Source organism: Perca fluviatilis, chromosome 7 (assembly GCF_010015445.1).
Source record: "Perca fluviatilis chromosome 7, GENO_Pfluv_1.0, whole genome shotgun sequence".
Taxonomy (NCBI): domain Eukaryota; kingdom Metazoa; phylum Chordata; class Actinopteri; order Perciformes; family Percidae; genus Perca; species Perca fluviatilis.
In genome coordinates, this window is record NC_053118.1 from 3,188,528 (window position 1) to 3,213,677 (window position 25,150).

Sequence of the window (25,150 nt, forward strand, 5' to 3'; positions counted from 1 at the left end):
TTATGTTTTAGCCTGTGTGTGGTTATCAACTGCCCAGTTTGACAGCCAGCCATATATCTGTAAAAACATAAACCCAGCGCACTACAGCTGTAACGTTAGAACAGCCATGGAAGCAGCAAACAAACGAACGGGATAAACGGAAAAAGATTCTACCCAACCTAAAAAACAAACGACATGTTTCTAACAGTTGCGTGACCAGAGATGTAACAAACCCCTGGTAAATATTGGAGATGTATTTGAAAGATGGAGACAGCTTAAATCCCAAAAGGACGCAGAGTTGGCTTATTTCCTCCTGAACAGGTAAGCATAGCTTCAGGCTAATTTATCACAGCCACTAGGGACGGGCATTTTATGTCATTTCAATATTTGTGTTCTCACATTAAATTATATAGCTAGAGTACCTAAGCTGGTTACTCGCAAAAACAATTGAGACACAGCCAGTGAAGTGATCCCGACGCCGCCATGCCAACCCTGTTAACTGCTAACATTACCGGGAGGACCAGGCAAGCGGCCCATGGCTGTTTACAACGTGTAGTTCAGCAGCTGGAGCCGACGACGTTGATTTATTTCAAGCCACGAGAGGGGGGCTGTAAATCAGAAAGAGAGGACTGTGAGTTTGCAGTGTGTTTAGCGATTGTTGCCGTAATTCTAAGCCAATGAAGTGTGTTCAGTCGGCAAGGTAGTGGTATTTTTAGCGGTTCCTATTGTAATTCTAAGCCGAGGAAGTGTGCCTATCTGGCGTGTGGAAAGGAAGGCGAGGTTGTGAGGTTTTTGGCGGTTCCTGTGTGTGTCTGTCAGTTGGGTACAGAGCTCTGCGTGTGCACAGGCTTTTATGACTGTCAATATAGCCAGCATCTAACGTTAGCTACTCTGCTGTGCTGTGCAGTAATGTCTGGCTATGTGAGACAAGTGTCTAGCAACATCGTTGGATGCTGCGGTCTCAGCCTGGCAACCTCCGTGAACTTCACGTCTGGGGAGGAGGGGGCGGGGGAGACAACTCTCTCCAGTATTTTGAATTTGTACTGCAGTAACTTTTTTAAACACTAGCTGTCAGTATTACATATTACACCTTTAATATTTTAATACAAAAAAAAGTGTTATATTTTGCTTTTGTTTTGCAAAAGGAGCAAGGATATATGTCATGTACTGTACGGCTATGGAAATACAGTTGCAACTTTGTTATCGTGCAGCAGGCAAAAATCATTCAGATGTACAGTAAGAAGAGTCTTTAAGGTTTCTGGAAATCCCTTCAAACAGCAGTATGTGTTGCTAAACACAGCTGAGTCATTCAAAGATTGTAATTATTACTTTGAAAATCAAATGTAATGTTAATACTTGAGAGGCACAAACTGGGGCTATGGGGCCATCTGTTTACTGAAATGTCATAATGTACATTTAGATACTTGTTTCTAGCAAGTAAATATAATAAACAATGCTTACATCACATACCCGTTTAATCTACCGGGACAAAAGCCTGTAGACCTTTTGTGGTGTTATGATGTAGCAATACATATAAAAAAGTTAAGGGAGTAAAAACCTATTTCCAATCCTCTATGTACCAACTTTATACACAGGAAACCTATCAGTAAATTACTAAACAATGAAGGGGCACATTGTAGATAATCAGGCTACATTCTGTCCTTGGACCAGACTGACCTCCGAAAAGGTCTATGTCTGCGGATGAGGCGGGAGCCGAGATGGGCAAAGAGGCAGGTGCCGGTGCGGCTGCAGCAGCGGCAGTGGTAGCGGCAGCAACAGCGGCTTTGGGCACGGGAGTTGCAGGAGTAGCAGCCGCTGCATCATCAGCATCAGCAGACTCTCCCTCTGCTAGGAGAGCTTCAGAGGCTTCATCCGTGACAGTCGGAGTTGCTATGTGGATAAACCACATAATCCAAACGCCACGACCCAATCACAACCCCAAATAGAGAGAAATAGGAGAGAAAAGGAGATGAAAGGAAGACGGCAGTGTCAGAGAGACTGAAAAATTACAAGCTTAGTAGATGCTAAAGGTGAAAATAGCTTGACACAAAGACAATGAGAACTTCAGATAAAAAGCCAAGTAGTGAAAAATCAACTGCCTTCATTTCTCATATTCAGTCTGTAGAAAAGTGCTGTCAACAGAGTACTCACCCTCAGCCAAGAGATCTGCACAGCAGACAGACAGAGAGACAAACAGGTGAGAGATAATTCATTATTTTTAGTTATGGAGATGCCCTGATAAAATTCTTAAATATTTTATTTGCAAGCTGCCAACTTTATAAAGAACAAGCCAGGAAAAAGCAGACATGGACCGATGGTAAGCCCAACAGAGCTAAAAGCTCCGTAATATAATTTAGAGCATAGTTGGACTGTGGCCATCTTCAGGGTATCAGTGTAGATGTGGGGATAAACAGAGGGACGGCCAAAGTGCATTAGCTTCATAATGGAAATGCTCTGTAATTTAAACCACATTGTCCAATAAAAAGCATCAAGGAGGGTACCATTTCTTTATTCTAGCCTACAGAGTCATTCTAAAAGACCACACTTAGTTTGTTTCAGCTCATTTAATAAAAATGGTATATACATTACTGCCAACCATTTCCCAAAGCATACCATAGGTTTTTAAATTGATTTCCTTCATCTTGGCATTTCTAAGCAGCAATTAGTTTCCATAAAAAAATACTGATAGTAAAATCACTTAACAGGGACCTCAACTTGCTGTATGCTTTGAAAAATGGTCATGTAAAGGAAAAAAAGTGTTTAGTTAATGGGATGAAATATCCAAAACATCAGCATCATCAACGTCCATTTGCATTTGATGAAATTTAAGTCTTATTAAATAGGCTATGCTCGATTTTGTTCTGTAAATACATAAAAGTTTTGACCAATCAATATCTATTATCCAGCATCAATTTGTTTATCAGCTCTGATATAATCTGCAATTGTTAGCATGTCCAGCTAACTAGCTTAGTAGCTACAGTAGTAACCAAGCAGCATAATCGTTACCTTAATACATTATTATGTAGGGTGTAGGTTACGTTAGCCAAAATAATCCCTGTTCACAACAAAGCACATCCACTGTGTAGTATTCCCCCACGTACTGTGTGGAAGCTGGTCCTAGCTAGATGCTAGAAGCATTTTCTCTTTTAAAGTTAAAAGTGTTTGAAAAATACAAACAAGTATGGTAAAGAAACATCACAAAGTCATCTGGATACAGTGTTTTCAACCAATTTATGGAGTTAACGTTAGCGTAATTAGCTAGCTAGCTATAGCGAATAAAATCTGCTAGCTACAGTTGTCATTTCAGAGGCAAACTCACCAGCTAGAAATAAGCTACTTTTGTCTGCCTGTTTCTGAAATCATGAATCTATTGTGGAATTTCTCCGTTGCCACAGGAAAGTCCGCCAGATGACACTCTTTTTGGCCGGATGTCCATTACCTTCTGTTTTCTTTGTGTTGGCGTTTTAACCTCTGGTGGATTTGTGAGGACTATGGTTAACTGCTCCTCAGATCTCTGCAGGGTAAATCCAGACAGCTAGCTAGACTATCTGTCCAATCTGAGTTTTCTCTCACACGACTAAAACCTAAAAACTTTGAACGTACACGTTCCACCGAAAAAAGTTCCTTCCCAAGGCTATTTAGCAGCGGCACCATGGCTCCGTCCGGCACTTAGCACCGCCCAAGACGATTGTGATTGGTTTAAAGTAATGCCAATAAACCATAGCATGTTTTTCTCCCATCCAAAAATGCTGTGTGGACTAGCCTGACCTTCCTCCGCAGGAAGGTCTGGCGATGCTTACTGACAGAGCAGAAAGTTCTCACCTCCCCATCCAGTCATGGAGGAAGTGGCTGTAGCGCCCCTTGAAGAGGAGGACATGGGGTCTAGATCCAACAAGAACCCATCATCAAGAGCACTATCCACAAAGAAAGAAAGACAGAGTGTTGACAGAGTTCAATCCATTTCTAATGGAATATTGATGCCGCTCACTGCAAACACTGTGTAGCATTGCTGAGTGATTCTTACTTGCTGGTAGTGGTGGCGGTGGGGGCTGGTGCGGTGGGGGTGATAGAGGGTGGAGGAGGTTTGGCAGGTGGCCCGGGGCGAGCAGGGGGCCCACCGGCAGGAACGGCAGGCGCGTGCCTGGCCGGTGCAACAACAACAGCAGCAGCAGCAGGCGAGCTGTTGTTGGCTGTCACATCCTGCCGCAGAGGAAGACCCCCGTTAACATGGTGCCCAACGCGGTTATGTAAGCTGATGTGATTCAACAGCTTTTTAACACATGAAAGCATAATAAATCACTACCTGTCTGTATTAACTGGTAAGGGCAATGTTAAAAGTCTAATTAAGCATCTGCAGTTTTTACTTTTACTTTACACGCTGCTTTGTGAAGATCTCAATAACGGTGCTTTGACAATAAAGTGCTATATATAAGTAAAGACTATCATTACCACTACATTATGATTATTATGAAACATAGCTTACCTTAGTTGGCGACCTGCAAAAACAATGATAGCACATTGAGTTTAAGAGTTTAATGATGTACATGCTAAAGCATAATGGCTGATACTGAGATTGGACGCAAAGTGACAGCTTAAGTATCACGTTGGTGTTTTCAGGTAGGCAGCATTTCAAAGAAATTGCATTTAGTACACATCTGCAATTAATGGACCCACGCCGCACAGCTGAGTAGTAGCCCGTGCTCGTCTTCAACAAAGCTTTGCTTTTCAACATTACAGACAGAGAGAGGAAGAGCTGAATGTTTCTGAATGGCATGCTTCTAAAGCTTTGTAAAAGCCAGGGCCGATTGTACAGTAAGAGGATAACAAAGATGAATAATATGTATAGTAATGGTATCATTGTACTGTGTGTCGATGACAACAATGACGCAAATTATGTTCACAAATGTGAGCATAATGTAAAATTAAGAAGTGTGTTTTCTATAGAACTGCATCTTGAGCAAAATTATAGTACACAACAATACAAATGTTCAGTTGCTAGCTCAGATGTCATTTCTATAGAATCACTGAAAACGGTAACCCAAACAGAACAAAAAAAGTTTATCTATCGATACATATGATGGTAAAATAATATTTAATAAAGTCCTTTACTTACTTATCCTCTCTGAGTTGAGTTTAGACAGAGGAAATGAAAAGTTAGAGAAGTAATAAGAAATAGTAGGGAAATAATGCAGAGTAGTCACTGATGTAACACTTATCAAAGATCAAACACAGGCCACACAGAAAGAGCTAAATCACTGTCCCAGCACCAAACAAACCCAGGTGCATGTTGGACTACCAAGCTATCCTGAGGCCAAATCACTACAGACATGGCTATCAGCATGGTAAGAAGCATTCAGCTGTATAACAATTACAGGATTATTGAAGCTTCAACTCTGTGTTACTGCTGGTAAAATTAAAAAAAGAGAACAGCTTGCAGATATATATTGAACTACTTACGGCTTCTTCCCCTCCAGCGTGTTCAGGTGGGTTTCCAGGGACTCCAGAAGACTTTCTGGGGCCTGTTGAATAATAAAGAGAAGGTGATACAACAGGAACGTATGCTTGTTGTTAACACATTATAAAAGTCGGGTATGGTCAGAGAGGGCTGACAATACTGATGATACTCCACAGTAGAACACAGTGGACCACACGGTCAGCGAGAAACACTGAATAACTGGGCTATTCCTTTCCATCACATTGGAGTTGAGTGATGATGGCTCCTCGAATACAAGTTTTAAGAGTTTGCATATTAACCACATGTAACCTATGCTGCGCCTTTTACCAAACAGGAATCTTGTGTGCTCAGGTTTGTTATGGAAAAACTCAGGAGCAGTTCGACTCTGGATACATGAAGAAAGTTCAGAAAATTTTGATGACTTATGCAGAGGCATTTAATGAAATGTCCATTGAGGAGAATTAGAAATAAGCAGTACAGTTTAACCACAACGTAATGTCACCCCAAACTCTGAAGTTCTTGTCTTCCTGAGGGTGTATTTAAACTCATGCTGGACATACAAGATTTAGAGATTACCAAATAAGGTTTTTCTAAAATCATCTATGCATGTGTGAAAATGCTATTGGTCATCATTTACAAGAACCATTCTTACTTAGGCTGCGTTGTAGTTACCCCAGATCACATGCAGCACATTCATCTGTGACCATCTGGTTCAAAGAATATCTCATCCATCCAGTGTTTCTGTGAGTGTGTTACTACTGCAGTTTCTGTGTGTCTGAATGTTAGGTGTGTATGTATTAACTTCCTCCCCTGACCTTGGCGGGATGGGAGTGCTTGAGGCAGCACTGTCTTATCATAGAGCTGTTACGTCTCCCGTCATCTATGGAAACATAAAGTTGAACTACTACTTTGCCTGAGACAGGTTATGACGGTCAGTGTATCTTTTGGTCATTCGATTTTCATTTCATAAACAGGTATTAAAAAACAAAAAACAAATGGTTGTTTGATTTTTGTTTTAAAATACAAAATTAGAAAATTGAAATACAAGGCATTTTTTTTCCTTTTCATGGTCAAAAGGAGATGAGAAATATTTAAAAATCTGCTTTGATATTCATTTTCTATTTCATACAACAAAAAAATTAAATCACTCGGAAATGGAAATGAAAAAAGGCTTGTTTTTTTCATATTCAGAGACCGGATGTTGTCATTTCCAAGGCAACAGCGCCAGCAGAGCCATGCGCCAGCGTAGCCTACCAGTGTTGCTTTCAGCCTGTTTCAGCCCAGGCTAAAATTACTTTGGAAACCTATACTCTTGATAATGCTTGGTGGGAGTTTTATTAGTGGGAATGCTGTTCTACAGCATTCCAACTATTGTTGTTCGTGTCGGCCATTTTCTTTATTATTCTTTTTAATTTTATTCCCTCTTCCGTACGTTTTTTGGCTCTCTGTAACTTCTGCATACTTTCACCTATTAAACCGTTCAACTTTTCAAATGTTCAGCTCTTTCACCTAATGATGGGACTTCTTCAACTTTTTTTCTACTATTTCTACTTTTTAAAATTTTAAGCTTTTTAACACTTTTTTTTAACATTGAAGTCAATGAGAGCAGGCTTCAACTCCTTAAAATCTTCTTCCGCTCCCAAAAGTTTCAGCTCCTTCATACTTTCACCTACAGACGCCAAACAAACTTTAAAATGTCCACAAAATATTCAGCTATCAAGCTGTGGCTTTTCAGGTTGATATCTTTTACAGTTTTTGTTAAAAAGCTGTTTAAGTTTAGTGATCATTTCAGGAAATTTTTTCGATTAAACAGAGTGTGTATGTGGCTGGTTAGAGTAATGATGTCATCGCTCAGAGGGTGAAGCTTAAAAAAAATTATCTTAGTCCCTTCTCTATAAATTGCTCTCACGCCCACAATATCTACTTGTCATACACAATTTATACATCAAAACGTAGGTATTTCTATTCTCAGTTAAGCGATACGTCTTATACTTTGGGCTCAGCAAGCTTCCAAAGGATGAGAGTAACAAATATTCCTCCATCTGCTGCAATGATAAAAGTCCTCCATATTTTCCAGCAAAGAGCAGAATGAACCACTTTTTAAAATCACTGATATGCCCACATTTTTATGTTTATCCATATAAATTTTATACCGATACGTTCACAAAGGCCTTGTGGTGCTCAGGATGACGTAATTTGACTGATAGCAGTTATCGTTTTGGCTGTCTGAGCCTTCATTTGAGAGCTTGCTTCATGTCTCCCTCCCTCTCTTTCTCTATGCCTCCCTCCCTCCTTCTTTCTCTTTTCTCTGTCTTCCTTCCTCCTCTGTTCCCCTCCTTCCTTCCTTCTGTCTTCCTCCCTCCTTCTCTCTCTCCCTCCCCCTTTCTCTGTCTCTCCCTCCATCCCTCCCTCCCTCTCTCTCTCTCTCTCTCCCCCTTCCTCTCTCTCACTCCCTCTCTCCCTCCCTCCTTCTATTTCTCCCTCCAGGGTCATTTGTGATTTGTGATTTCATCCATGTATATAGCCCGTTTCTTTTCAGGCAATATATCCACCTCTCAGCTCTTTACACTGTCAGAAATAATGTGCAAAATTTGTACTTTAAGGGGTCCAACAGCTCGTCACTGGGGCAGTACCCTCGATGGTACACCAATTGTACCCCTTTTACAAGGGTACATACTTGTTCTCTTATAGTTTGTACCCTTTGGTAGCAAAAGTGTACCCCTGGGGACAATAATGGACCTTAATGCTCTATCACTATGAATTTCAGAACTTCATAATTTCCTTGACAGCCCTGAGGCACTAGCCATCCCATCCCCCAACTTAATTTTGGTCACAACATGGGTCACACACTGACATCTTTCTTATTGTACCCCTATATGTTTTAAAAACGGTACAGACATGGACCCTTTCTCACGTTTGTACCCTTTCAACCTAGAAAAAGTAAAAATGTGCACCTTGTGGATCAACTATGACCCTTTGGGAGTACATCAGCAGCAGTTGTACCTCAGAGAACATAAATGGAACTCAACCGTACCTTTATTTCTGACAGTGTAGGGTCATGCTTGTTTGTACTACGCAATGGATATGGCTGATAATAATACAAAGTCTTTAAACTTTCAGCCTTTTTAGTCAATTTTAGTCAAAGTTGCTCTCGTTCTCAATGTTTCTATCTTTCCTCTCTTTATCCTCTCCTCTCTTTCCTCTCTCTCTCCTTCTATCTTTATTCTCTTTCTCTCCTCTTCTTCTCTCTTCTCTCATCTCCTCTCTTCTCTCATGCTCTTCTTTCTTCTCTATTTCTCTCCTTGTCTCTTTCCTCTCTTTCTTCTTGTTCAGCCCCATTCTTTTCACCTAATATATTTCACATCTCATCTCAGCTAGATTGATGCTTTTTCGTTCTATGCAGTGTATATATCTGATAATAATACAAAGTGTTTCTTCTTTCAGCCTTTTCAGGCAATTCATTTCAACTTTCATCTTTAACAGTATTACAGTTCAGCTTCCAGCTTTTCTAACAAGCTCTTCACTTATGTAGGTAATGCAGTTTAGCTTCCAACTCTGAAAATTTGCCAGATGTTTCAGCAGTTCAGTGCAATGCATTTGAGCTTTAAGATTTTTCATACAATTTGTTTCATATTTCTGCATATGTGAGTCATTATCAGTTAGAAAATCTACTCAGACCTCACAATGTTCTACATATTTTGTCATTATTCAACCTTTAAAGCCAACAGTTCAGTTTAGCATAACATTTTAACTTTTTAATGAAATTCATACTTATTAAAACAATTTCCACTTTTTCAACTATTCTCACTACGTCAACTTCTTCTTACGGATTTAAGCTATTCAACCAGTTTATCTTTAGCAATTCAGCTATCCAGCATTCCCACGCATTTTCTGCAGGAAATGCATTTTCTAGTTTCATAATGTCACATTTATTTATTACCCTCTCTCCCTGCCTCTCTGTCTCTACCCGCCGGAGACAACTTCGCCCCAAGAGAGTCGAACCAGCTGAGGAAACAGAATTTTGGTTCACGGCTTTAACGTTACCATTTCGCCACCGTTACCTATCCCAGAAAAATTTCTGTTGCTGCCGTTAAACTTGCTGATCTGGCAGAGAGTCACCGGGGGTTCGGGATCAGATCATGGGGATGGGTCTAATATTCTAATATTAGCTGCTGCAGCTAGCTAGCAGCTAGCCACCAGCCCTGTGACCTGGGTACCCACGGTTAGCTCCCCGGTGCTGACTGACTCTGGTCTGTCTGCAGAGCTGGCGTTACCCGCTCTAGCTCAGCTGGCAATCTGCCGCGCTTGTGATTTATTCATATTTTATTTTCTTTGCAGATATTGATATGCTATGATGCACTGATGCCAGGCAGGCTAGCTAGTTGCTCTTAGTCGAAGTCTGTGAGATAACAAAACTTCCTTTGAATATAATGTGCATATAAATAGACGGAATAAATAAAAGTCCCCTGAAATAAATGTAAAACATATGTACTTAGGCTATTGAACTATAATGACTCATGCCAAATGTTCATATGTATTGCCTCATTTATGTATTTTATGATCCATTTCATAGCCATATTCGTCTATTCGGTATTCGTTTAACACTGGTTTATGAAATGAAAATCGAATGAACGAAAAAGTACACAGACCTTTTTCATATTCAGAGACCGGATGTTGTCATTTCCAAGGCAACAGCGCCAGTGTCGCTTTCAGCACAGGCTAAAATGACTTTGGAACATAGACTGTTAATATTAATATTTACAGTCTATGCTTTGGAACCCTGCTTTGATGATGCTTGAGCGGACTTTTATTTCAAAATGTCACATTTATTTATTTCCCTCTCCCTGCCTCCCTCCGACTCTTAGTACCGACATTATGCAACATGACCCCACACAAATTGCAACAGAAACTCTTTCAACTGCTCTAGTCTCATAAGTCTCCGGTGCTGGGTCTAATATTAGCTGCTGGCGTTTTCTTCAAGTAGCAGCTAGGTAGCAGCTAGCCATAAGCCCGTTGTGACCAGGTTGTGACCCGGGTCCCCGGTGCTGGCTGATTCTGGTCCGCGTGCGACCCGCACTACATTAGCTGGGTATCAGACGAATCTGCCGAGTCTGTGTTTTATTCATGGGTGTATTAAGGTTTTATTTCTTTTGGCAGAAAGTGATATGGTTTGATGCACTATGCCAGGGAGGCTAGCTAGTTGCATTTAGTCTGAATCTGTAAGTTAACCAAACTTAATTTAAATATAACGTGCAAATAGGGAAATAAATGTGTAACGTTACATATAAAATAAAGATCAGTGAAATAAATACAAGTAAAACATATGTATTTAGGCTATATTGAACTATATTGACTAATTTATATCTTTGTATGTATTGCCTCATTTATTCATTTCAAGATGTATTTCATAGCCATATTTATTTATATTTATGTAAAGCGGTGCAGAAAAATGGAGGATCAGTCGCTCAGGAAGTTGGGCTACAAGTTTTCCTCAACTGCAGAATCATGCTGCGTTCATGCCACCTCGGAATAACAGGCACCGCCCCCCTGGTTACGTTGTTTTTCCGACTGGCAGCGTTCACATGGTCGGGATGCAGTTTACTGTCATTAAAATATGTTCAGTGAACCAAAGTCGCCTCCATTAAACGTCAGTTGTCAAAAACGTGTCACCAACTGGGGAACTCGGTTATCAAAATCCAGCCCGAGTTTCCCACCTCTGATTCCCACAGGACGTTACGTGAATGGTGACGTTTTCACTCGGAAAAACATTTTTCCGATGTCCATGAACGCACGGTCAATGGGTCAGACGCTGCAAAGCGGAAGTTAACTTCAGTGTGGTGTCAGATGTGTCCATACAGTCTATGGTCACATTGTGTTTGAGCCATTTTCAGTGCAAAATCTCCTCACATTTCTTGCAGAAAATCCTCTTGCACCCCCACTTCCCTGTGATATGGGCACAGAGATTTCTGCACATGACAGGCCTTTTTTTGCCATGTCTAAATCAATCCAAAGTCATTTTAGCCTGTGCTGAAACACTGGTACACTGGCGCTGTTGCCTTGGAAATGTCAACATCCGGTCTCAGAATATAAAAAAACCAGGCAGGTCTTCTAGTGATTTTATTTTTTGTTATATGAAATAGAAAATGAAAATCAAAGCATATTTAAAATTTCTCTCATCCCCTTGAAAAGGAAAAAACGTCTTGTATTTCAATTTTCTAATTTTGTATTTCAAAACGAAAATCCAATTTTGTTTTTTAATACCTGTTTATGAAATGAAAATCGAATGACGAAAAGATACACTGACCTATGACTAGACCCAAAGGAATCTGCGGATTATTTTTTACAGTTTTCAGTGGTGATTCAGAATGAATATTATTATTTTAATTTGTTATTATTTTAATTTGTTAAATTTAAAAATTAACATTTTAATTCCGTGTGGCCCTGGTTATAATCTATTGCTGTACTTGTGGACACTGACCTGAATAAGACCTGAGTGATCTCAATGAGATCGTAAGATGAAAATTACACCACAAGGTGGATGTCACAATGGTACATCTCCTTCAAAATATTACTGGAAGATGTACATGGCATCCTCAAAGATAACAGAGGTAGGTGTATTATTTTGTCTGGCTTTATACTGTAGGTGGCATGACCAGTGGGTGCCTAATATCCTGATATTGTGATATGTTTCTGTGATGAATGGCAACATAAATAAACCTTCACACTCCCAGAACAGGGCTACTAGGTATCAATATTTTTGGAATACCAACCAAATGTGTCCGTAGCATCGAGTTTCCAAAATTCAAGTTGGGAGGATCAAGCAGGGTACAAAAAAACAAATAACCATAAAACGAAAATAGAGAGAATACTGTTCCAGCCCGCCACGATGCAAAGCAGCAAGCTCGACCAGGCTAAATGGGACATTATCACCTCCTGACATGCATTTAAAAGAATAGTTTTAGCGATCCAAGCTAATTCAGCCAAAATAAAATAAGTCACTAATCCACTTTCCTTAATTCCCTGCTTCATTTTCTGGATCCATCCATTTAAAGCTGTCTCATCTATTATCATTAAAATTTAGTGAGACTAACAAGGCAGAGAGGCTGATCATTTTTTGTCTTGGCATTGAGAGAGCTGGGTTTATTATTATTATCATCCAGATTTTAAAGGGTCTGTCCTTACCAAGGGCAAAGAAGGCTGTTCTGCAGACAAAGGACAGATACCGGAATAGCAGTTCTATTAGTGAAACTCTGAGACATGAACAGGTGACGTTCTCGTCTGTAGATTCCAATATTAAAGTTGCTGAACAATTTCCTGTGGATGTGACAGCAACAGGCCTTGTATATGTGTAATATGTTTGGAATATGATTTGATATGACAGACTCTGCCATCTACTTACAGCTCTAAAAAAAAGCATGCAAGTGGATATGAGTGATGACATAACAACACTTCTCCACTCCACAGTCAGTCAGATGGTAATATTATCCTGTCTTTTTTTTTTTTTTTTTTTGGGGGCATTTTTGTCCTTTATTTTTGACAGGACAGCAGAAGAAATGAGGTAGAGGGGGGAATGACATGCAGCAAAGGGCCGCAGGTCACAGCCCCAGGCCCACTGCATCGAGGAGTAAACCTCTATATATGGGCGCTCGCTCTACCAACTGAGCTATCCGGGCACCCTATTCTGTCTTTTTTGTGCTGATGTAATTCCTCCTGGAAGGGGAGACTGACATTAATACACAATAGTTTGAGGGATCTGGAGATGGCTATAGTTTGCACATTAATTGAACTTCATCACCCATACGGTATCTTATTTTTAAAGACAGGCCATTAAGATATGTTGGTTGGGCTGTGAAGATTAATGATATTATTATAGAGTATTACTTGAAACACTGGCGCACATTGGCTAGCAAGAAAAATGATGGCATCATTCAAAAAGTGTCACTGACCGAGCATTTATCAGGTTAGCACAGAGACATTTTTGCAGAATGTTCTACAATTCTTCACACTGCTGTTAACCCCAAACACCAACCAGAATGCCAATAGGATTCACATGCTTTTCTAGCGTTAGAGATTTTAATGAAAACAGTTGCATATAAACAGTTTGGAAACTGCTACAGGACTGTGTAGAATAATGTCATCAAAAAAAGACATCAAGAGTATTTTTAACTGATATTTAAAGGAAGAAACTTCCAACAGAAAGAAACTAGTGAGGCAGAAATTTCAAAACCTCTTGCCACAGGTAGTACATCAGAATGTTATGTAGCTGCAAGACATTAGTTATTGTTTTATTTATATATATATATATATATATATATATATATATATATATATATATATATATATATATATACACACACAGTGGGTACGGAAAGTATTCAGACCCCTTTAAATTTTTCACTCTTTGTTTCATTGCAGCCATTTGCTAAAATCAAAAAAGTTCATTTTATTTCTCCTTAATGTACACTCAGCACCCCATCTTGACAGAAAAAAACAGAAATGTAGAATTTTTTGCTAATTTATTAAAAAAGAAAAACTGAAATATCACATGGTCAGAAGTATTCAGACCCTTTGCTGTGACACTCATATTTAACTCACATGCTGTCCATTTCTTCTGATCCTCCTTGAGATGGTTCTACTCCTTCATTGGAGTCCTACTGTGTTTAATTAAACTGATTGGACTTGATTAGGAAAGGCACACACCTGTCTATATAAGACCTTACAGCTCACAGTGCATGTCAGAGCAAATGAGAATCATGAGGTCGAAGGAACTGCCCAAGGAGCTCATAATCCTTAAATGGAAGAAGTTTGGGACGACCAGAACTCTTCCTAGACCTGGCCGTCCAGCCAAACTGAGCAATCGTGGGAGAAGAGCCTTGGTGAGAGAGGTAAAGAAGAACCCAAAGATCACTGTGGCTGAGCTCCAGCGATGCAGTAGGGAGATGGGAGAAAGTTCCACAAAGTCAACTATCACTGCAGCCCTCCACCAGTCGGGGCTTTATGGTGCAAGACCTATGAAAGCCCGCATAGAGTTTGTCAAAAAACGCACGAAGGACTGCCAGACTATGAGAAATAAGATTCTCTGGTCTGACGAGACCAAGATTGAACTTTTTGGTGTTAATTCTAAGTGGTATGTGTGGAGAAAGCCAGGCACTACTCATCACCTGCCCAATACAATCCCAACAGTGAAACCTGGTGGTGGCAGCATCATGCTATGGGGTGTTTTTCAGCTGCAGGGACAGGACAACTGGTTGCAATTGAAGGAAGGATGAATGCGGCCAAGTACAGAGATATCCTGGAAGAAAACCTCATCCAGAGTGCTCAGGACCTCAGACTGGGCCGAAGGTTCACCTTCCAACAAGACAATGACCCTAAGCACACAGCTAAAATAACAAAGGAGTGGCTTCGGAACAACTCTGACCATTCTTGACTGGCCCAGCCAGAGCCCTGACCTAAACCCAATTGAGCATCTCTGGAGAGACCTGAAACTGGCTGTCCACCAACGTTCACCATCCAACCTGACTGAACTGGAGAGGATCTGCAAGGAAGAATGGCAGAGGATCCCCAAATCCAGGTGTGAAAAACTTGTTGCATCATTCCCAAGAAGACTCATGGCTGTACTAGCTCAAAAGGGTGCTTCTACTCAATACTGAGAAAAGGGTCAGAATACTTATGACCATGTAATATTTCATTTTTTTCTTTTTTAATAAAATAATAAATAATAATAATAATAATAATAATAATAATAATGAAATTTCTACATTTCTGTTTTTTTTTTTGTCAAGATGGGGTGCTGAGTGTACATGAGAAATAAAATGAACTTTTTTTTTATTTTTGGCAAATGGCTGCAATGAAACAGAGTGAAAATTTTAAAGGGGTCTGAATACTTTCCATACCCACTGTATATCTATTTATATATCTGTATTGTGTTGTCTATATGGACCTCTGTGTCTTGAATAAGGTTGATTAACATTTAAGAAGCCTTTTCAGGAAACACCTGTATTGCAATTATGTTATTCATGTATTTTGTTATATTCAGTTGTAAATTGAACATGTACGTTCAACTTACAACTGAATGCAACAAAATGCCATCTGTGGGCGTTATCGTCCCTAGTCTACTTACATAATCCAAGCGCTTAGTTTTGACTCAAGGTAATCTGCATCTCGCCAAGCACGTCTACACAGCTTTGACCAAACCATTTACATGAGTTAATGCAGGGGTCTTCAATGTTTTTTAAACCAAGGACCCCTTAACTGGAAGAGAGATGGAGCAGGGACTACCTACTACATATATTGTATAAAATGCAATCTCATAATAAACTGGGCCTCCAATAACAAGTGGGGTGGCCTAAAACCTTTATATACATACCTATTTGCATAGAATACTAAGCTATTAAAATAGTTGTTGGAATGATTTTATAAATCTTGTTTTAATGTTAAACATTCATGTGGCACTGTGAATCCTTATCTGTGGATGGCCTTAGTGACTAACTATAGGCTAGTTTGCTAGTAATATGTTGGATTCATTCTTTAGGACTTTTCTAATTTTTTTAATTAAAAAAAAAAAAAACCCTGTCGAAGATCCCTGAGTTAATGAATTTGAAATGTTCTGGATTTCCAACACCCCATATCTATTTCAAATGTTCTACAATACAGTTACAGTATGTTCAGTTGGGCATGGTGTGGATCTGTTTGATACCATGAGCTCTCTGTGACCTATCAAGCCTGAGTTGAATCAGACAGCAATACAGCATGCTTTTCATGCAAGTCATCCACACTGCCCTGCCTGAAAGAATAACCTTAGCTATAGAGTTTCCACAACAGAACACACACACACACACACACACACACACACACACACACACACACACACACACACACACACACACACACACACACACACACACACACACACACACACACACACACACACACACACACACACCACAAATAGTTTAGAAGCCTGGGACTACTTCAGGAGCCAACAGGAGAAATTGCATGTAGTGACCCAAAAATTGGAAATTGAAAAGGGCAAAAATTATCTTTACAGCTGTTATGGAAACTCTTTAGCACAATTTGAGGATAGCAATATGCTGTGCCTTTATACAGTTCTTGAACTAAAACCATGTTTAGCTCAGAGTTTTAGCAGTGGAAAACAGACGCCTGGTCAGCAGCATTGCTCAGCATATCACAGCGTATCCAATCAGCTCTTCCAGTCACATCATCCCACTTCATCAGAGCGCCTGATGTCTGTCTGCTGGGTGTGCACTCGCTGTGCAGTGTGCTTCAATTCAGTGCACTCAGAGGGTGTTCAAATGTTTCCTAAGCTGTATGCTTCCCAAAGCTAGCTCTGCACTCACTACTCACACTCTCAGCCTGAATGATCAATCTGCATCTCTGGAAGTGAAAAGAGAAGGAGGGCATAGGGGCCATCAATCAACTACAACCACAGCCCATTGGTTGCGTGGAGAACGTAAGTGCACACGGGGCACAGAGCGATATGTCTACTTTTTACAGCATAGTGTGAATGTCTCATTATTATCAAAGAGGAGCAATAATGGTGAACACAGCAGGAGAAAAAACAGAGAGTAGCTTTAGACATTCACACGACATGCAGTAGTTAGAAACAACACTGACATGCTCTGTTAGTATGTAGCCTAAAAAACTGAAAGGCTCCAGTCATATTTTGAAAATAAACAAAGGTAAGGAAACGCCATTGTCAATCTTACCTGGGTGAGTTCAGGTATGTCATTTTTGTCTATTCCCACTTGCTGTAAAAGAAGACAGTGACATTTCAATACAACCGTTACCAAGCGGGATTTAGCTGCTATTCAGTGATATAACGTGCTCTGCAGGCTACCTCAGCAATTTTGAAGAATTCTGAAACCCGAGTCATTCGTGTCAGGAATCTTTTGTAGATCTCCAGCCCGTCTTTACACTGGCTTCTCTTCATCTGGAAAAACTTTTCTGGATAACAGAGATTGGGAAATGTGAATTATTATTTCTGTTAAAGGAACACACCGACTTATTGGGAATTTAGCTTATTCACCGTAACCCCCAGAGTTAGACAAGTCGATACATACCCTTCTCATCTCCGTGCGTGCTGTAAGGCTGTCTGACGGCTCCAGCATTAGCTTAGCCTAGCACAGATCCTGCAGGTAACTGGTTCCAACTAGCCTACTGCTCCGAATTGTGACAAAAGTGACAAAATAACTCCAACATGTTCCTATTTACATGTTGTGATTTGTAGAGTCACAGCGTGTACAAAAAACAACGTAACATGAGACACAGCCGTCTTCTAACCGTAAACAAACCGGGAACTATATTCTCAGACAGGCTTGCTGCGAGCATATCACTCCGCCCAAGTACTATATTCTTCCGCCTGAGAATATAGTTCCGGTTTGTACATTATTTTTGACACGCTATACAAATCAACCTAACATGTAAATAAGACTATGTTGGCGTGGTGCGTTATTTGTCACTTATTGGGAGCAGTAGGATTACTGGAACCATTCACCTACCTGTTCTGTTATGGCCTGATGCCGCTGGAGCCGTCAGACAGCATTACAGCACGCACGGAGATGAGAAGGGTATGTATCGACTTGTCTAACTCTGGGGGTTACGGTGAATAAGCTAAATTCCCAATAAGTCAGCGTGTTCCTTTAAGGTAAAGCATAATGCTGATGAAATTGATGTTGTTTTTTTGTCAACAAATCCAACAAGACCAAAACCAACAATGGTAACACTTTATAATAACCATCATTAATAGATGGTAAATTGATAGTTAAATAATCTTTATTTAATTGTCATTTAACTGTCAGCAAACAGTCATTTATATCAGGCCGATATTTGCGTTTTTACGTGTATCGGCAGCGGCTGCTGCATTCGCCGATTTTCTCGGCATTATTTACAGAGAGGCGTCCACACAGGCAGCTCTGTGTTGCCAAGGGGGTAAGCTTCGCTTCAGAACTCGAACCTCCTATGGCGCCATTTTGATGCTACAAAACAATCACCTCCCGTTAGCATTCCATTGACTGCCATTCATTTTGACGTCACTTTGACAGCGAATAACTTTACATCTGAAGCGTTTAAAGACTCTATTTGTCCATTGTGTTATGGCTCCGTAGCAGACGTTTTTGTAAAAATAGGCTAACGATTGTGTCACATAGTAGAGGAATTACCATATAGTACAGGAGAAGCTCGCAGGCAGTTTGGACTTAATGTACATTAGCTGTTTAGGTTTAATTACTAATGTTAACTAGCATGTTAGTGATCAATAATTAGCCTGTGCCTATGTTATCTCCTTACATATACCTACGCTCTTCGTCTCTGTAAGATTGGGAATGATTGAGATTTCTCTCGGCACAGCTACCAGAAGACTTCCAACTTTCAGACAGGTTGCTCACGTCACATCTACGTCTTCAAGCTCAGTTGGAGGCTGCTCAGTAACGCTCAGCCAGCACCGGAAAAGTGACTTCTAATATCCTTCACTGGTCTCCGTCCAGAGCAACTGGATCTGTTGGTCCATTCTTATATATATACTGACTATGCTACAGACGCTGCAGTTCACGTGCAGACCATGCACTGCCCCTCCCCCACTAGCAGAGTGTTAGAAGCCTGCTCTTCAAGACAACGGTAAGTTTTAAACTTTCAAAGCATCTTTTAACTGTTTGACTTAGCTGAAATATTGCCATACACTTTGAAAGTGGAAACACGTTGTTCTATACAGTATGTGCTTGCAACTATAGCTAAGCAAGTTTGTGGTTCCAAATGTAAAATGCAAATGCCTCGTCTATAAAACTGCTTGCCATTGTGTTTAGGGAGCTGCAAATAGCTAAGTTGTAGGCTTTCCGTATGCATACGGTAGCTGTTCCTAACACTGGTCAAAGGATTCAGTAATGCTGACGTTGTTCCGTGGTATTTGTGGGAGGTTTGGACGGCTGAGACTCTCTCCCTACTTGGAGCTGAGCGGAGTTGCCATCGCACGTGTAGTGTGTGTCTCTCGGTGTGTGTGTCTCTCGGAGAGAGGGAGAGAGTCTGGAGAGACACACACACCAGACTCTCTCCCTCTCTCCCTACTCGGAGCATTTTAAAGAAATGGCAGAGCAGATTCCGAAAACAAATCCAGTGTGGCAGGGTTTCCATTTTTATGATGTAAATTGAGTGAGCAAAAGAAGTACCGGCTCCAAATATTGGCTCAAGAAAATCGGCAGCCGTATCGGTCATCGGCTAAGGCTGATGGGAAAAAATCGGTATCGGCATCGGCACTAAAAAAATCCATATCGGTCGATCCCTAATTAATAATTTTTACTAATTATTAGTAGTGCTGTAAATTAACAGATTATTGTTACACACATTATATCCCTCATATACTATATTAGGTATCTGTTAATGATTAAAACATTTTTTGTAACCTTTAAGAATCCATTTTTAAAACATCTATAAACATTACATAGATAGATGGAGCAGATATTCCTAACACTTTGTTAAGGGTTACTAGTTGCTTTGTAAACCTTCTATAAATAGTGTCTGGATGGTTATTATAAAGTTGCAACAGATGACTATAGTACCTTGTTAAATAGTTAATAAATACTTTGTAAACCATCTATAAACATTATCTGGATGGCTATTGTAAAGTTGCGACTGATGTTTTTCATAGTTAGTTATTGCTTAGTAAATGCTTGGTGAAGCAATGATACATGTTTTGCCCTTCATTAAATTATATAAACAAAAATATCTATATACATACATATATATGTACATATATATATATACCGCGTTCCAAATTATTATGCAATTGATATATATGATATATACACTGAATTTCCTAAATAGTTGTGTAATGGGAAAAATTACATTTAAGCATAATTCCTTATATTTTTATGTTTTATTTCTACTTTAATTCTCTCACAAATGCTGAAAGAGGTTATTCCCACATGTAGATTCTGAACTAAGTGAGACATCCAGTCTGGAACATAATGTGAGCACTGTTTGTCTGAACAGATAGGGGCTACAAGGTCACCCTAAAACTATCTCTAGTTTTCCCATGCCAGTTAAGATGTAACTGGGGGGGTGAAAGTCTTACAGGGAGGAGGAGGTGAGATGGCTCCGAGATGTCTCTTGTGTTTTTCGTGATTGTCTTCATGTGTATCAGATTGCCTGTAAAAACTGTAGCGTCATAATAATCCAAGTGTGTGTGTGCTGTCACTCTGAAGATGCATATAAGTCTAGTGTTCTTGTTCACTCATTTGAGGAACTGACTCCACACTGGGCTGCTCCTATATTTGCAAATATATATTTTTAATAAAATACAAAAACCCAACTTGGTTTTAGTCTCAGACTGTCTTATTTGTTTCACTTTACTAAACTTTGAAAACCTTTACCCCTGCTGCAAAGGAAACTTCCATTACAGTTGATGCAAATGACAGTCAGTATAACTATTAAGTCACAAACCGTTAGGATAAAGGTCAAATTTCATTGAACAAACCATCCAATGAAAACAGTATATTTTCCAAAAATAAAAAACTTAAAATGCACAATTCCAAATTATTATGCACAACAGAGTTTTCAATGGGGTTGAGGTCAGAGGAGGATCAATGAAATTCAACTTATACCCTGGACATGTTCGGACAGATATTTAGAAATGATGTTGGGGTTCGGGTCGGGCTCGCTCACAACAGCGCGATAAGGCATTGAACATTTTAAATTTTAAAAAGTTTATTAGGTGCGCGCTTGTGTTAACGCCCGCTTGTTGCCCCATGTGCGCTGATGCACTCATCTGTTGACATTTCTGAATGCCTTCCTACAGCTGCTTAATAAAATCTTTCCACACAAACAAACGTAGATGTGTCATTAGTATGATTTTGTTTTGGGCTCGGGTCAGACTCGGACATAAATATCTTAATGCCTGTCGGGCTCGGGTTGGGTTCGGTTACTGCTCTGTCGGACGCGGTCCGGGCTCGGACAGAAAAATGCAGCCCGATACGCACTCTATCCCACATACAGTGTTCTGCTGCTGTAAATACTCACTAGAGCACCAGGTTGGTACTACAAATAAAAAATGTACATAATAATCCTATATTTTAAGGGTACCTAACTTTTGTTCATTGATTATTTAATGACTCCAGTGATAAACTGAAGGGAGTGACTCTTTACCTAGCAGGTTAATGATGCCGTCATTGTAGCAGGCATATAACTTGATCAGATCTTTGAAGAGCAGGAGAAAGCAGGCATTTATCACCCCATTGTTCAGGTCCTGTGCATGCACCTGCGGACAGAAATAAAAGCCAGGAGGAACAGTGTGGTTAGGGTTTTGAAGATGAACAGATGGAGCACAAAATAGCTTTGAAATGACAAACTTCCAAACAGTATTTAATGAAAAAGAAAAAGACAATTTCACCAAAGGTGGATATTGTCACAGGCTAATTTTGATGTAATGTATAAAAGTACTCTCAATGGTATATTTTTCCAGCCCCGCTATTGGAGGCATACCAAATAGAGAATTTTATATTACACAGTAATAAGTCGTTTGACATCAACACCACTGACAAGGGCGTAGGTTTCGTTTCAACAGTGGGGGGGGGAGACAACCGAGGGGTCAAAAAAGAAAGAAAAATGTTGCACGTTGCGCTGCAAGTTTAAGATGGTATGGTCCTCTCGAGGGGTGTCTGGGAAACATATATTAACAGGTAAGAAGAGTATATACATGTTTTGAGCCCCCTGAACATATTTTGGGGAGTGGGTGTTGTGTCAAAATGTGATAAAATCTCTCCCCACTGCACATGCACTTGCCAGCCACAGAGTCAGAAACAACTGCCTGAGGGTTAGGCCTGGGAGATGTGAAGTCAGCTAAAAAAGATTGGAGTCAGCGATATGACATCAACAGATGACTTCCCTAAGAAGGAGGTCCTTAGACTTAAAGCGCCCATATTATGCTCATTTTCAGGTTCATAACTGTATTTTAAGGTTGTACCAGAATAGGTTTACATGGTTTAATTTTCAAAAAACACCATATTTTTGTTGTACTGCACAGCTCTCTCTCACTGCTGCAGATCCTCTTTTCACCTGGTTTCTGTTTTAGCTACAGAGTGAGACCTCTTTTCGTCTTCTGTACTATCTTTGATTGCACTCGCACATGCTCAGTAGTTCAGATGTAGATCATGTCAGCTAGCTAACTCTAGAGACAGTAAAAGAAAGGCTGTTTCTCCAACTTTGGTCAGTTAGAAGGCAGGATTAGCTGGGAGACTTCTAAATGAGGGCGCACATGTAAGTAGTTCTTTTGTAGATTATGGTGAACTTGTGTGTGTTGTAGCAGTGCTTTGCTATTGAGAACGACGTAGCATGCTAGCGTTAGCATTAGCGTTAGCATGCTAATGCTAACGGTTAGCATGCTAATGCTAACGGTTAGCATGCTAACGAGCTAACGGTTGTGGTTAGCCAGCTCATTTCATTTCGAGCCGATTTTGAACAGCTCACTAGGAGACTGAAGGCAGGACACATTCAGAAACCGTATCTCACTCAAAACAGCATGGATGGATTTTTTTCAAAGTTTGTATGTGTGTGGAAGCACCAGAGACACAAAAGAACACCCCAAATCCCAGAAAAAGTGATTTTTTCATAATATGGGCACTTTAAAAGTATCCAATTGGATTCTTAAGCAGCAGGTCCTTAAAACGGTTATTGGAGGATTTGTTTTGGGGGAAGAAAGAGATTTTTAGTAAGCTGTCCGGAACTTACTTGGGTTTTGTGTGTGTTGAACTCTTTTCGAGTGCATTAAACTCTCTTTTTTACATCTGATTCTTCTTGTGGATTTTTCTAAGACTTTTGGGGATTTTTGAAGAGATTTTTGAAGAGAAACAGGAAAAGTATTTGAAAAAGGGCAGTTGGCATTTGGGTTCGAGCCATTAATCTGGCCTTGGCATCATATCTATAATTTACTACAACATTTGTTGTCTTTCATACTTTCTGAGTGGGACAAATTTACCTCTTCTAAATATTGGGGTGGGGTGACATATCCCCTGCATCCCCCCCGAAATCTACGCCCATGTCTGACATAAATGCTTTGTTTCAATTACAGAAGACATCATTACATCCAACCCTCTGATGGCCCTACATGTGAAAGGGGCTGTAATTGACATATCTTCATAGACTGCCTTTTGCTGCTTACAGCACTGAGCTTTGTTAAATCCAGTTGGCAGCTTTTATCTCGACTGTGTTTATCCCTCGGGAACTTCAGTAACCTTGTAACATGACTTGGTTCCTTACTAGCGAGTGTCACTCACTTCAAAATCCAGCAGTGAGTCGATCTGGCTCTGCAGGGTGGGCATTCCTTTCAACAGCTTCTCTACTGACATGGTCCTCATCACTCCCTCCGCTCTGAGACGGAGGGCGACAGAAAGAAATAGAAAATGTTAGAATTAAGCAGCAGCTCGCCGACAGAAAGACTGAATAGAATACCTGTCTGTACCTGCCACACATACTGTATAGTATCCACCAATATGTCTGATCTCTATTCTTTAGTCTGCATTTATATTTTTCAGTGCCAGATATGTAGCGAGAGGGACCTTGTGTCTGCCAGCTAAACAGAGCTGTCCGCTTTGTGAAAATGAGTAATAACCCATTCTGTATTCATCTCTGCATTCAGTACACGCAGTAAAGCCATGTACTTGGCCCAACGCCGGGCTGGAGTCCATCCCACACAACGGCACCCCAGTGGGATGTGTGTTATTTTAATGGCTATGGAGGGCAAGTAAGAAAGGGGCATGTCTTGGTCCCAGATAAACTAACAAAGCTAAAAAATCAATAATAATGCTGAAACAGTCATGCAGGGCGGTGTCATGAGAAATGAGAAACGTTACCCTTTCTTGACTCGGACAAAGTCAAAAGACATCTGTCTGTAGGCGAAGGACTTCTCGTTGAGATAGCGGCTGTAGCGTCTAATGAACGTGGACATGTCGTATCCTGAGGAAGACACACTCATAGGTAAACACATGCACAGTGTGCAGTGTCAACTCAGTGCAGGGTATGAGTAGGCTCTTACAAGGCCTACGGAAACAAGATGTTACAAAGTTTCAAAATGTCTTGAATGCAATTGTGAAGAGTCTTTGCACCGTACACCTGTGATGAATATATGGGTGATACAAGGGTGGATTAATCTCGGTCTTTAAAATAAGAGTTCATTTTTAGAAAACAGGAGAAGATTAATACCACTCACTTGTCTGTATGTCAGGTATGGAGCTAGCTTAGCATAAAGACTAGAAGCAGGGGGAAATAGATAGCCTAAGGTTAAAAGAAAAAAATCATCAGCTAGCATCTCTACAACTTACTAATTAACATGCTACATCATTTGCATAAGCTGTACCAAAACCATCATGTAAAAAGAAGTTACAAAATCACACTAGCTGTTTCCCCCTGCTACAAGTCTTCATGCTTAGCTAAGCTAAGCTAATCGCCTGGCCTTATATTTAAAAGACAGATATGAGTAGGGTGACCAGATTTACCAGAATAAAAACCGGACACTTAGCGCGTGACCGTAGTGCTCATGCACACACACACTTTTTAACGTGAACATGTGCCAGCCCAGGTCAGACATAGACACAGATAGATTAGACACAATTTTGCCAACAGCACACGTAAGCCTACTGCTCACAACATAATGGGGTATCTCAGTTAATATTCATGAATTTTCTTGGTATGTAGCCTACATATCTAAGAAATAAT

General features: G+C 40.2%; 1 protein-coding gene across 13 annotated transcripts in view; it reads right to left on the reverse strand.

Moving 5' to 3' along the window:
• snap91a (synaptosome associated protein 91a) overlaps positions 1–25,150 on the reverse strand; it is a 95,124-nt gene that overhangs the window by 15,550 nt on the left and 54,424 nt on the right. For 12 of the 13 annotated variants that reach the window (XM_039805542.1, XM_039805534.1, XM_039805543.1 and 9 more), the window contains exons 4-15: positions 24,289–24,391; positions 23,713–23,806; positions 21,587–21,698; positions 17,292–17,398; positions 17,161–17,202; positions 5,437–5,498; positions 5,093–5,101; positions 4,463–4,475; positions 4,004–4,179; positions 3,802–3,893; positions 2,131–2,145; positions 1,657–1,869 (exon numbers count right to left, since the gene is read on the reverse strand). In XM_039805542.1, coding sequence (XP_039661476.1) covers positions 1,657–1,869; positions 2,131–2,145; positions 3,802–3,893; positions 4,004–4,179; positions 4,463–4,475; positions 5,093–5,101; positions 5,437–5,498; positions 17,161–17,202; positions 17,292–17,398; positions 21,587–21,698; positions 23,713–23,806; positions 24,289–24,391 — 1,038 coding nt within the window. The remainder of the gene's footprint in view (positions 1–1,656; positions 1,870–2,130; positions 2,146–3,801; positions 3,894–4,003; positions 4,180–4,462; positions 4,476–5,092; positions 5,102–5,436; positions 5,499–17,160; positions 17,203–17,291; positions 17,399–21,586; positions 21,699–23,712; positions 23,807–24,288; positions 24,392–25,150) is intronic. The other variant, XM_039805532.1, reaches the window with a different exon arrangement.